Raw genomic sequence first — 14154 nt, 5'->3', positions numbered from 1 at the left:
ACTCTACCTCCCACAAAGTTGGAATTTCCACCGTGAACCCTAGTCTCATGCAGCTGCCTGACTCGGACGCCATCCTTGGAAACCCTGTCGAAAACCTGAAGCCTATCCTGTCTGAACCCTGAAGCCGCTCCTCCTTGCCCGTCTGATCCTCTTGAACTGTCCCTTCCTCGTTGATTCGGTTCCGTCGCTTTCTTCTTCCTCGATCTCACCACAGACCAATTCCCCCTATCCCCCCTAGTTTCTGCCACCCAGGCTGGACCCCGATCCCCCCATGATGTCTCTCAGTCGGAGCAAAATTCCAACGAGGTTGCCATTGGATTACCCTTGGGTCACCGCCGCTCATTCTACCGCTCTCTCTCATTCTCGTTTGCCTTTTCTCTCTCATTCTCTCTTGTGAGAAAAATCTCATGTCTCTCGCACAAGTACACAATTTATCATTTTTGTCAATTGTATTTTTCTTTTTATTTTAACCCTCCGGTTCTCATAGTAAAGCGGCCATGGTGATCCAAAGTTCAGTCTAGAGGTAAGTAAAATCTGGCAAAAAATTGATCCACTTGAGAATCAAACTCAAATTCTCCTAAACAATTAGTCATTTTGGTTTTCTCACACACGTACACAATTTTTTTTTAAAAGATGTTTTGGTTTTCTCTTTCTAATTTTTAATATTACTTTTTGCTAGTAAGTCAAAAAAATTCCAACAAGCCAAGAGAAAGATTAGGCATCAAGAAGAATCATCTATATCTCAACTAAGTTACCGTCTAACTGAATCGCCCTTCACTACCGCCTGCTCAATATAATATTTTTAAAAAAGGAAAAATATATATACAGGGGGCAGACCAAAACCATCAAAAGGAGAAAGAAATAGCAAAAAAGAAAAACAACCTACGTAAAATGATAAGAATCCTGCTCTTCGCCCTGCACGTTTCGGTCCCACCCAGCTGAATGGACATTAATGCCCCTGCGCTAGTTAAGTTACGCAGCGTGACTTAACTAACGCACGCTATGATCTTTGCATGAGTTAAGTCACGCACCACTGGCCTGTGCGCGAGTTAACTCACGCAAGTTGGCCGGTGGTTAGAGCTCAAAAACACGTTTTTTTGACTTTGTTCAATGCATTTTAATTGGTTTTGCATGTTTTTGTTAAGTTTTTTCAGATTTTTTTACCCTATTTATGGAAGATATAACCTACGTTACAATCTCCCCCTATAAATACACCTCTAAACTTCCCCATTTCCTCACACCATCTCACATTCTCACTCTCCTCCTCACTTTCTCCCCCTATGAATCTTCTTCCTTTCCTTCTTTTTTTCCTTCTTTATTTTGGTGTAAAAAGAGAAAGAACGATAAGTAGTGGGAATGATAGGGAAAAGATAAGTAGTGAGCAGCTTTCTTGGAAAAAAAACCAGATTGTTTAAAACTAAATGTGCAGATTTAGTTTTACCCCAGGAAGGTCGGTTTTTTGGTGGTTTTCTTTTAGTTTTACGCCAGGGAGGTCGGTTTTCTGGTGGTTTTTATTTTTTCGCAGATTGAGTTTTACCCCATTGTAAATGTAATAAGAATTATATTAATAAAATGTTATTTTATATCTATTATTTTTGTTTCTTTATTTTTTTAAATTGTTGCATTTATTTTACGATTGAGTATTGAATTAATAAATTCGAATAAAGTAAATAAATGAATTAGAATAAATTCTGTGTGAATTAGAATAAAAATTGCGTATTCAGTAAATTCGAATAAAGGTTACGTTACATTACCTAAACGACATGTATGTCAACTATATATGTTCATAAATATGTCCTATCATTACATTACATTACATTCGGGAATGCACCTTCCAACTACAACAATTGTCTTGCCTCTGAATGGGGTAAATTCAAACTTGCTAAGCAGCAGGACTCCAACATTCGTCCAGAAGTCCTTTTGTTCCATTCAAAAGGTTAAATTCTAGTTGGTCTTGGTTTAAAATGATAGTATCCAAGTGCCAACGGAATGAGGTCCAGACATTGACACCTCAATACCATCATTTAAACGAAGCCAACAAGAATTTAACCTTTTGAATGGAACAAAAAAACTTCCGGGCGAATGCTGGAGTCCTGCCGATTAACAAGTTTGAATTGCCCCATCCAGAGTAAGACAATTGTTGTAGTTGGAATGTGCATTCCAACTACAACAATTGTCTTACCTTTAAATGGGGTAAATTCAAACTTGCCAAACAGCAGGACTCCAACACTCGTCCGACATTCCTATAGTTCCATTCAAACGATTAAATTCTTGTTAGGTTTGGTTTAAATGACAGTATTCAAGTGTCAAAAGAATGAGGTCCATTCCTTGACACTTCAATACCTTCATTTAAACCAGACTAACAAGAATTTAGTCTTTTGAAAGGAACAATGGGAATGTCGGTCGAATGTTGGAGTCCCGCTGTTTGACAAGTTTGAATTACCCCATTTAAAGGAAGACAATTGTTGTAGTTGGAAGGTTCATTCCCTACCTAATCACGATCTTCTGGCGGAATCAGACTCTTGATGATATCTTCAGTTGATCTCAGCAACGTTACCCGCTTATCGATCCACTGGAACATGTTGTCCTCCCAAAACATGCTCGTCCCGTTTTCGTCGTTCTTTAACTCCACCCAAGTGAATGATACTCTCCCCTCATCGAGCGTTGCACGTTTATATCGAACGTTTTGCACCCTCCTTGTGTCTCCGTTGTTGACTCATTGGTTGAATTCATCCAGTTCATCCTTGAGGCCTCTTAACGTTACACCAAGGCACCGAACCTTCAACCTATGAGGTTATCCGTCGTTGAATTGTGCATGAACGTCGATCCACCCATCATTGTTTCAAATCTACACAATAAGAAATTGAAAACAATCAATGAAAAACTCATTCAAACATTTCATCAAACACTTGGAGTGCAAATTATACATAAACCCTAAAACTCATAACTATAACATTAACATGCAAACATCTAGCCACAATTAAGCAACATAAGTCATTTACATGTAACATTGTATCATTTCTTGCAAGCAAAATTAAAATGTAAACAAATCCTAAATCTAAAAAAAAATATCTAAAAAATCTCAACTACAGCATAAACATGCAAACATCTAAACATTTATGCAACACAAGTCATTTTCATGTAAACATTGTATGATTCTTGCCAAAAAAACAAAAATTTAAACAAACCCTAAATATAAAAAAATTCTAATTTAAGAAAAAAAATCTAACATATAAACATAAAAGGTTAATGGTGTTTGATTATGAAAACTTACTTGTTATTGGAGTGTTGTTTGATTTGAACTTGAAGGAATTTTGGTTTTGGGTGATTTGAGAGAGATTTTTGAGATTTTTTGATCTTTTAGATGAGAAATGAGGAAATGAGGTGTTCTACCTTGTTTAAGACATTGTGTTAGTTAACTAACACAATGTTTAACACTTGCGTTAGTTAACTAACGCAAGGGCATTTTTAGCATGGCTGCAGGGCGCGAGCAAAATGTGCTGGGGGAAGAGCAGAATTCAAATGATAATTAAGCAGACCATTTTTTTTTTATCTTGAGAGAAGTCCTCCAACACAAACCGAGGTTTAGAATGGTGGAGTAAGCTGCCTTTTGAATTTTCTTGTTCGGACTCTTAGACAAATAAGGTGTAAAAGGTACTTCTGCAGGTGCACTTTGAATCAACAGATAACACTTATATTTTAAGTATACTTAGTGATTAATGTCTCTTATATTAAATATAATTATGAATTTCTTTAACAATTATTTAAAAATATTTTTCTTTAACAAATAACACAATATTAGATTAGGGTTTCTTATATACTTATTGTATTTAAGAAATTATTTTTTAATCAAATTATATTCCTTGTTCGCTTAAAAAATAATGTTCCTTATACTCGATTCCTTTAACTTTAAACTCCTAGCTCCGTTCTGGGTGAGCTAATCAACCCGCTGACCTCTAAGGTGTTTTGATTAGGGGTGTTTGTGGGTGGGTTTGGGTTGGGTTTGGCCAAACCTAAAACAAAAACCAAATAGGGTACCCTGGTTTGGCTGAGATAAAATAACCACCCGTTATACTATTGGGTGGGTTTGGGCAAACCCACTAATTTTTGGGTTGGGTTGGATTGGGTAATGGGTTACCTAACTTATTTTTCTATTTTTTTAATATTAAGTGACTAAATGACAAGTCCTCATAATTTTGTTTTAAAATATTAGTCTACTTTTTAATTTTCTTAAAAAAAGTTTAATTTATTTTACTATAATTTTATGCATCATAGAATATCAAATAATAAACTTCATCATAAAATACTTGCAACAAACTAAAGTTACATGACATAAAATTGCATTAGTATCAAAATAACCAAAAAGTGCAACATATTAATTTGTAACTCTAGTATGTTTTGGTTAAAGGTAAGACCAAGTTAATTGGTTAAAGAAATAGAGAATAAAAAACTACTACATATAATGACATATGGATTTGGTTAAAGGTAAGACCAAGTTAATTAGTTTTCTTAATTAGATTTCTCTTTTGTTTTATACTTTAATTAGCAAGAGACACGTTTCTAATTTCAATTGGGATACAAAAGCCAGCAGTTGACTCTCTGTTTGTCCATTCTAAAATAGCTCTTACTAGCCTACATTATATTCCCTTGTACCTAACTTGATTTACTTCATATTTTTATCTCATAAAAAAATACAAAAATTCTTATATTTTAAGCGGTCCCTTGCTTGTTCAGAAGTCTAAATAAACTTCATTCAAGCCCACACATAAAAAAAAGTATAAAAGAAAAATATTTTTAAAATAATTAAATTACACTATGTAGTTATTTTTTTTATAGAGCTGAAAAATATGACTAAGAGAGACCTAAACCAATCACACAAGAAAATGTATAATATGTAAGGCATACATGAACTATCCCTAGCAGGTAAAGGAACAGTAAAACAGGTAGTAACTCCCACCAATGTGAGAAGAACTGAGGTAAAACATATGCTTATTTTTTGCCAGTGCATCGGCTGCATCATTTGTGTAAATCCATAAGTTGATCTATTGCTTTTTCTACAGCCAACGTGAAATCGCAAAGCTCAGCAGCAGTCTAAGTCACTTCATACAAATATAATGCATTTTGATTTTGGTAGTGGCCGGGGTTTGAACCCCAGACCTTGCATTTTTATGCATTGTCCCAATCAGTTGAGTTAAGCTTACGAGGACAAATAAAATGCATTTAAGCACATACATACAAATAGTTATCATTTAATTATTTAAAATAATATATTATTTAAGTGGTTCTTCTCTTATATTTTTCTCATTTGTGTGTGTACCCAGATAAAATCATCTGTATCTGTGACCAAGCGTATTTCTTTGAATACACAATTAAAAAGAAAATTTCACTTATTATTTAAAAAATACATATTATTTAATTATTTTTTTCTACTATTTTCATTTATGTAAGTGTTTTTAAATTATGCCTTCAAAATTTTGTGACCACGCAAGAGTTTCACCTTTCATCTTGTCCCTCGCGAAATGAGTATTTAATATTAAAAAAATATGAATGACAATTTTAAATCATGTATTAAGACCAATTATATGGTGTACAGGAGAAAAATAGGTTACACAATGTACCTATAATTTATTTGTGCATGTTAGACAAAGTTATATAGACCAAATAATTTAACTTTTGTTGACACATTTGATTTTTATAAAAAGAATCGGAGGAAGAATTAAATATTTTGATGCTGGTTTTGATCCCAATACAATAAGGTTGGAAGGGCGATGGTCCAACCAACCATATCAAAAGTCATAAATATTAGATAGGTGCATTCATACCACATGATGGGGTGCTTCTATAATATAATCACATCCAATTTCTATTTAAGGGATGGGGTTTTGCATACACTTTCCTCATATCATACCAATAGGACTTGTTTTCTTGCTTCTATCATTTTAGTTTCTTCCAAGGATGGTGCTTAATGGTAAACTTAGTACTGAACTTGGGATCAAAGCATCCGTTGACAAGTTCTACAATTTCTTTGCAACACAACTACACGAAATGCAAATCCATTGTGAAAGAGTTCATGAAACCAAGCTACATGAAGGTGATGATTGGCATCACACTGATACGGTTAAACATTGGACTTATGTCATAGGTAATCATGTTTCTAACAATTAACTTTTAATTGATTATAAAAAGTAGGTAAATGATATCACCATAAATTTTGTTTCTCCTAAAATTTATTAAATTCAATTTATAATTAAATATTCTATTAACGTTTGAATTTAGAAGTTATTTATTTTTTTTTTTTGAGCAAGAAGTTATTTATTTAAAAAGACAAATATCACAATTTTCAATGTATTAAATACATTAGTTTTTATAAAAATATTCTAGTTAAGTCTTTAAAGAGTACTCAAGAGGCATCAGTTAACCTATCCCAAAATGATAAAATTAGAAAGCTTTTACATGTTCTCCTGTTGGCCTCTACGTTTAATTACTTACTATAAAATAAATCCTTTTATTTTAACAATTTACGTACTATTAGTTTGATCTCTAAGTTTATCTACTAGTTTCTAGTGTATTTTTTGAAGGACTAATGTTAATAAGATTTGCAGAATCGGTAATGTTTTAGTATTAAAATTACTTTAAAAGTTAAAACAGCTGGTACAAAACTTAGATATATAGCTTAAACTAGAAATCTGAAAAGGCAAACTATTTATGTTTACCAACAAATATTGTTCTTAATTTTTTATCTTTGTTTAGAAAAATACGTCCTTATCTTTCTCAATAATTCTTTCATACCACACAATTTTATTTTCATATGGTATTAATTGCCCGTCACATGACAACAGATGGCAAGGTACACACATGTCATGAGCGTCTTGAAGAAGTTGATGAACAGAATAAAAAACTCACTTACAAGCTCTTTGGTGGAGATATTGGTGAGCACTATAAGGATTTTAAGCTCATTATTCAAATAATTGATAATAGTGGCAGCAGTGCTGCCATCAAATGGACTATTGAATATGAGAAGATCAATGAGGATATTGACCCTCCTAATGGCTGGATGGACTACGTTGCAAAACTTACTAGAGATATTGATGCTCATCTGGTCAAAGCATAGCTCTATAAGCCATATATTAAAGAAATAAACAAATAAGTAGTAATGGCTTAATGCATGGAGTTGGTTTGGTTATGGATATAATTAAGTGTTCTTTATATAAATAATGTGATGTTTGTAATTGCATGTTTCATATGCATATATTGTCTTCTTGTGATTTTTCGTTTGTAATGGAATAAATGTGTCGATTGAAGATTGTGTCTTAAATTATATGATGCAAATTAATAAATGGATATTTGTGCCTTTTTAGTTTATTTTGTATGAACAAGTTAATGAATCATCTTTAACTCAATTCACTAGGATAAAACAATAACCTAACTCATCACATTCCGCTAGGTCAATCACATTTCAAACAATAACATTGCGTGCTCTTGGAATCTAGACTATTCAACTTTATTTGCTATCATTCTACTGTAACTTACTTGGTTAGGAGATCGATAGTCATATGTCACCATATGGGTATGGACTGACCATTCACAATATCATGTTGGTCTTATCATTATTGCTAAGCTAGAAGGGGGAATATTATGGTGGTCTTATCATCATCGATAAGTCAGAGAGGGGGAATATTATGGTGGTCTTATGATTATTGATAAGTTGGGGGAAATCGTACGTGGCGGTCTTATCATTATTAATAAGCCGAGTGAAGTTTGACCTCATAGACCCTCTCCTCAATCCAAGACCTAATGACAAAATGATTTTTTACCTTTTAAACCTTTAACAACTATTTCCCCCTATAGTTGGCCTAAGATACTCTTTCAAACTCCAATCTTAAGCCGAGTTGAAATTGTCGTTATTCCAATCTTATGGGGTAACCTCAATTTTGTTCATATATCAGTTTAAAATATATCAATTGTCCTCTCAGATATTCATCTTAGTATCATTCACAACATTTTCAAATTAGTGCATCATAATTTTAGCTACACCTATTAATCACAACACAGTCTTAAATCTTACAAGATCACATATCCGATGTATTAGCCAAATATCACGTGAGCATATAATCATCATCAAATACATAGTTGCACACATAATTTCAATCAACAACAGTCAAACTAGTCAAGTAAGCACAACAATTCAATATCAGCACAATAACTCATTCACGTATCATATTTCTAAAAACATATACTCATTGTTGAACTAATATCTCACTATCAATAGTCATATATATTTTTCATGCAAAAAATTCAACATAACATCCCAATTATATCAGTGGTTGAATAATTCATAAATTCAAATAATTGTAGAAAAAAAAAAAATGAGCACATCACAAACTATATCAAATATATCAATTACCACACATTCAACATAATTTAAATCAATCAAGACCTTAATAAATTTCTAATTCATCTTTTAACATCACATTGTCAGATTTTCACATTAATTTAATTATTTATCAAAAGGCTACGATCATTGCAGGAACCCCAGATGGATTGTTTGGAAACACATTTTTCCCGTTCATCACATTTATTTAACACTCATGATTCAAACTCAGATTCAACGGTGTTGACAATCTGCATCTCCTCCCCTTCACAATGTAATGGCTAATAACCTATTAAGGGTCCAAAAACAAAGACAACAAGAAGCCAACATAAATTAATTATTATCCCTACAAAATATAAATTTTTATATAAAACAATAATATTAATTTTTTTACTGATTCAGTGAGGAAGACATCATGAAGCCACTAAACATTCTGTCTTGGTCGGCTCCCCCATGAGACTCCTATCCTCTGCAACTCACCCATATAATATATATGGAAAAAAAGAAGAGGAAATATATATACAAGCGGAGGTGAAACCAAAAACCCTCTGGGAAAGACAAAAATAAGGAAAATAAATCTACAGAAAGCAAAAATTAGGTAATCCAAATTGGTCCCTAAAAGCCTTCTCCCTAACGAAAACGGGCATAATTTCCAAGCAAACTGTATCTAAAATAGAGTGATCATGATTAGCTAATTTGCCCGCGCATCCATCACCTTCTCGATAGATGTGATAGGAAACCACCTGAAAACCTTGTAAGAAGCAGTTGTGCCAACGATTCCGTCATCGAATAAGAACCATATAGGGCATAGAAAAAGCCAAAAGAGCACTAGTAGGGTCACCCTCTATCCAAATAAATCTCCAATGATTCCTCACTGCCATTTCCATCACTAAAATGAAGCAAATAATATCTTCTTCCAAAACCGAGTATTCACACCAATGTTGGCAGAGAAACAACCCATGAAAGTCCTCGAATGATCGCGGAAAATTCCACCACAAGCCGCATTAGAGTTCCGTAAGGATCCATTTGTGATTATCTTGATGCAAGGATGAGTATGAGGTTTCCGATCGTCTCAGTATCCTTAAACCGATAGAAGGACAGTGAAACGTTAAAACAGTCCAACAATCTAATATCATTAACAAAAGGAAGACATTGACCATTCGATGCATGACCCGACATGGTGACCATAATGGAGATCATTTCTTTGGCTGCCAAGAGAGAAACTTTGGCACCACTAAAATGCATAAAATTTGGAACCATCTGAATGGTATGAAACATGAATAATGCCAGCAATGAACAACTCTCTAACTTGCGAGCTGCATCAGATAAGAATACAAGAGAGAGTATTAACCATTGAAGAAGTGTTAATAGTGTGGTCCAATTTGTCCCTTAACCAGCTCCACAAATGCAATGCGAAGGGACATCAAAGAAAAAGACGATACAACATTTCAAATTGAAGTATGCAAAGGATACAAACCAACACCACCGTGCAACCACACTTCTGAAGATTCTCATATGTAGGCATCTTGTTGTGCATCAGCCTCCAAAAGATAAAAGAATGTGATGGTGGAAAGCTATTGCTCTAGATAACAGACACCCAAGAGGAAGGGCCAGCTATGAGAGTAAGGAAAGCATAAGTTTGTGTAGAAAAGTGTTCACCACATAGAGAATGCAACCAAACCAACCTATATGAAGGACTTTTCCTTTTTCATAACTTTAGGTTTTGAACTATGATGATTTGAATCATTAAAGACTTTAGATTTAATAGCAGTCTCATGCTTTTCAAAGTGTTTATCAAACCTCTTCTAAACTTCAGAGGATTGACCCTTCTCGTGAATCTTACTTCTCATCATGAGATTCTCAATCTTTATGTTTAGATTCTTAACTTCATGTTATAGTAAATCATACTGTCTTTTCAAAATTTTAAATCTTTTTTAGCTATTATGATAGTGGCAACTAAGGTCTTTAGAAACAGTGATTAAATCTTCACAAGTGAGTTCAGAAAATACCTCATCCTCATTTCTAAATCAGCCTCAGATTCTGCATCGAAAGATATTTATGTCATAAGAGCCATGTTTGCTTCCTCTTCGTCATATTCAACATATAGATCTTTCCATATTTAGAATAGACTTTTATTGACTATGCTTCTGAAGTTTTATTTCTTGAAGCTTGCCTTCTTGGACTTGTGCTTTTGAAGATTACGACAATCAACAACGAAATAACTAGATCTCTTGCAGTTGAAGCAATCCATTGGTTCATCTTACTTTTCCTTATAACTTGAGATTTTGACTTCACTAATTCTCCGTGGAAACCTTTTCTTCTTCTTTTTCAGATATTGAAGTCTCTTGGTCAATAATGTCATCTCTTCAACATCAGAACCATCTTCGGATTATCCTTTTGAAGTTTCTTCTTATGATTCCACAACTTTAAGTGCTTTACCCTTAGACTTCAGAGCAACAGACTTCGACTTCTTAGTTGGTTCATCACATACAAGATCCATCTCATGACTCTTAAGAAAGCTTATCAGGTTTTCCAAACTATAATTGTTTAAGTCTTTTTCTTCCTGAATGGTAGTAACCTTTGAACATTTTGGAGGAAAGAATCCTCATAATCTTCTAGACATGATCTAGAGTTGTATAACTCTAATTTAAAACTTAAAGATCGGATATAAGAGTTTGAAACCTTTAGAAATTGGTTTCATTATTTTCATCTTCCTTCATTTTAAATAGTTTGTACTGACGAACCAGAAGGTTAGCCTTTGCTTCCTTCACTTGTTGGCTTCCTTCAGAGGTTGAGCAGAGAGATTCAAAGGGTGAAGAAGATTTCCTTATTTAGACTTGGCTGCAAGATCAAAAAATTTCATGTGAAAATCTTGAATGGATTCATCATCATTCATTTTGAGATTTTCAAACTTAGTGGTGATTAACTGAAGTTTTGACATCCTGACCTTAGATGTTGCTTCATGCATAGTTCTCAATATTTCCCAAGCATTCTTTGTCGTGCAATTGTTTATCACTCTAATTTTTTTTTTGTCAACCCCATTGAACAAGGCATTCAATTCCTTGGAGTTTCCATGCGTACCTTCCAGTAATCATGGTTGGACCCATCCAGAATAGGTGGTTTGTTAACTTGTCCTCCTTCCCTTTCCATAGTACCAGAAAATATTTTTCCTGGAGATCACCTAGAAACATAACAGGGTGCATGCCCTGTTAACAATTGAAATTCTGGCACGCAGTAAAGATGTTATACATGATGTCGAGACAAGTGAGATGTCAAGAAGGATGTCAAGACTTCATCATAACACAGTAAACAAACAATTATAAAAGGGCAAGAAGTAAAAGACATAAGTTGTTTGTTGACCCAGTTCTGTGTAACTTCACCTACGTTTGGGGGCTACCAAGCCAGAAAGAAAATTCACTAAGTAGTATCAATTCAAAGCATACATAAAAACGCTCGGTCTACAACTTCTCACTTAATCACCACCCGTGCAATTTCTACCTAAGACTCTCCATAGTCCTAGATATGAGAACCTCCGCCCACTTCCTCTTAATCAGAGATCCAATGATCTTCCTTTTAGTAATAACAAAGTGGAGACACTCTCCCAATCCTAAGAATTAACTCGTTCTTACAAGCTTTGAATGATTTCTGAGAATTACAACTCAACTACAAAGTCCAGCTCAACGCATCAACATGATACAAGAATGGTTCACAAATAACAAAGAACAAACTAAAATCCTAAATAACTCTTTTGCAAATGACGGCTTCAGTGAGAAATTAGGTCTTGAGTCTTCCTTTATATAGCCTGATTGTAAAATGAACTTGATGTGCAAGATCGGATAAACATAAGCTGAATCACGAGATTTCAGCTCAAAATATTCTGAAGCAAATCTGATATTTCCGTAAATGTTGCAACAACATTCTTAAGGACTAAGATAAGTACAAACCGTCTTTTTTTGCTTCTTGAAACACGCTTCTGATAGGGCCAAACCGCAAGTGCACGGCCTATCGAAGTAATAGTAGTAAGTAGAGTATCGTTCCGCTAGGGAGTTGGTCAATCTAATTAACTTTTAGAAAATGATTAGAGGAGAAAGAAATAAGAAGTTGGAGAGTGCAGTTTTTGAAAGTAAATAACAATAATATTAAAAAGCCTCGGGATCATTGGTTCATCATAATAACGAATCTTTTCACAAGCAAGCCTTAAACTTATAATTATACGTTAATCTTAATTACTAAGGACAAGTTTCTCTTTAGCATATCACAGCTCCTCTCGAAGTCAGTGAGTGTATCCCTCCAACAACCACACCTATTCTCATGGGTGATTGCCTTTGGGACCCTTGAAGATCGAAACTTTATGTGTGCCAAGGTTTGCTAGACTATTCTCATGTTTCGCAAACCTTGTCTAAATTCACTTGCTCGGATATCAATGCTCCGCGTTCGCTTTATGAATTGATATCTGTGATGATGAATTAACCATTATCGAACCCTCCGAGTTCGCTTCCACAATTTGATAATAATTAATTCATGTTAAAACGGTGAATTTAGATTAGGAATTAAGGTAACAAATAATTAGGGTTTAAGGCTTGGCTTGATCCGGATTACGTCATTAGACTTATCCAACGATCCCAAGACAAAGAAGTCTACTCAGTCATGTTCATCGTAGACATGGGGGAAGAAGAGTGAATGCGATAAAAGTAAATTACAAAGAAGAAAGTAAATAAAGTAAAAAACTTTTATTGAAATAAAGACTTGAAATATTCAAAGTAAAGGTGAATGTTTATGGTGGAGAGCTACTCTATTTATAGCTTTACAATTGACTTAAAAACTTAGCAACTAAAAGGATAAAACGGTAAAGCTGCAACAGGGTAACTTGGGCCCGAAGAAAAAGCAGCAAAAGTGGATCTGGGGACGGGCACGGCCGTGCCACATGTTGGCACGGGCCGTGCCAAGCTTCTGAGTATGGGGGAACATATTTTTGTCCCGTATCTTCGTATTCTTGCGCTGTATTTGCTCCAGTCCTCTTTCTTTTGCTCCAAGGCACCTTCCACCATATATTCGTTCCTAAAATAAAATAAAAGACAATTTAAAGTAAAATATTCTAAAAGGAAATAAAATGCAATAAAATCAAATCAAATCTTAAATAAAACTAAACTAAATAATGCATTAAATTAGACTATTCTATGACTCATCAAACTCCCCCACATTTGAATCTTTGCTTGTCCTCAAGCAAAAGGCAACAGACATAGTAGCAACAAAAGATTTATTCATGGCAATATTAAGAACACATGTCTCAAAAGAAAGGCTTTGCTTCAAGTACACTAATTACAATTTCAAATACTTCTCATGAACCTATTCTACCCAACATCAAGTCTCAAGTGAGTGTGTGTGTGCAGTCCAACCCTTTTCTTGCTCCTGTATAAGACAGATATTATGAGGAATAGGTTCTATCCTTAGTGCTAAAGTAACCGAGAAAAGTCCTTTCTTCATTTCATATAAGAGTGATGAGAATTTAAGTTAAAATCAGATTAGATTAACAATTAAGCACAAGGGGATGCAGATGCTTAGAGGCTATCTATCCTCGTAGGAAGTCTTCTCGGATGTAATTGTCCTTTCCCCCTAGATTCAAAATCACCCTAAGCAGTGCTGCAAAATTTTATTTGTTTCATCTCCGCGTAGGAAGTCTTTTTGGATGTAATTGTCCTTTCCCCCTAGCATTGATGAATTTGTTTCACTTTAAGTTCAAATTAAGGAGTCACCACCACAATTAGGAAGTTAGGGATTGTCCT

General features: G+C 34.3%; 1 protein-coding gene and 1 long non-coding RNA gene across 2 annotated transcripts; one reads left to right on the top strand and one right to left on the bottom strand.

Annotated features, from left to right (window-relative positions):
- Window positions 1-5889: 5889 nt before the first annotated feature.
- Window positions 5890-7357, top strand: LOC146898698 (MLP-like protein 43). Its single transcript, XM_085734128.1, has 2 exons — window positions 5890-6142; window positions 6840-7357. The coding sequence occupies exons 1-2, from the start codon at window positions 5956-5958 to the stop codon at window positions 7109-7111; spliced, it is 459 nt and encodes a 152-aa protein (XP_085590254.1). The 5' UTR covers window positions 5890-5955; the 3' UTR covers window positions 7112-7357.
- Window positions 7358-8731: 1374 nt separating this feature from the next.
- On the bottom strand, window positions 8732-11506 carry LOC146898697 (uncharacterized). Its single transcript, XR_015022197.1, has 2 exons — window positions 11319-11506; window positions 8732-11212 (listed from the first exon to the last, which is right to left on the bottom strand). It is a non-coding gene; the product is annotated as an uncharacterized LOC146898697 (long non-coding RNA).
- Window positions 11507-14154: the final 2648 nt, after the last annotated feature.

Source organism: Medicago sativa, chromosome 8 (assembly GCF_051527215.1).
Source record: "Medicago sativa cultivar Bolivia chromosome 8, Bolivia_mono, whole genome shotgun sequence".
Lineage (NCBI taxonomy): Eukaryota > Viridiplantae > Streptophyta > Magnoliopsida > Fabales > Fabaceae > Medicago > Medicago sativa.
This window is presented reverse-complemented; position numbering and strand designations above follow the sequence as displayed.

Excerpts from the sequence above, each read along its gene's own strand:
- LOC146898698 (XM_085734128.1), top strand. The coding sequence starts at position 5,956 with ATGGTGCTTAATGGTAAACTTAGTACTGAACTTGGGATCAAAGCATCC. Across the intron at positions 6,143-6,839 it reads ACATTGGACTTATGTCATAG|ATGGCAAGGTACACACATGT; the intron begins GTAATCATGTTT and ends ACATGACAACAG.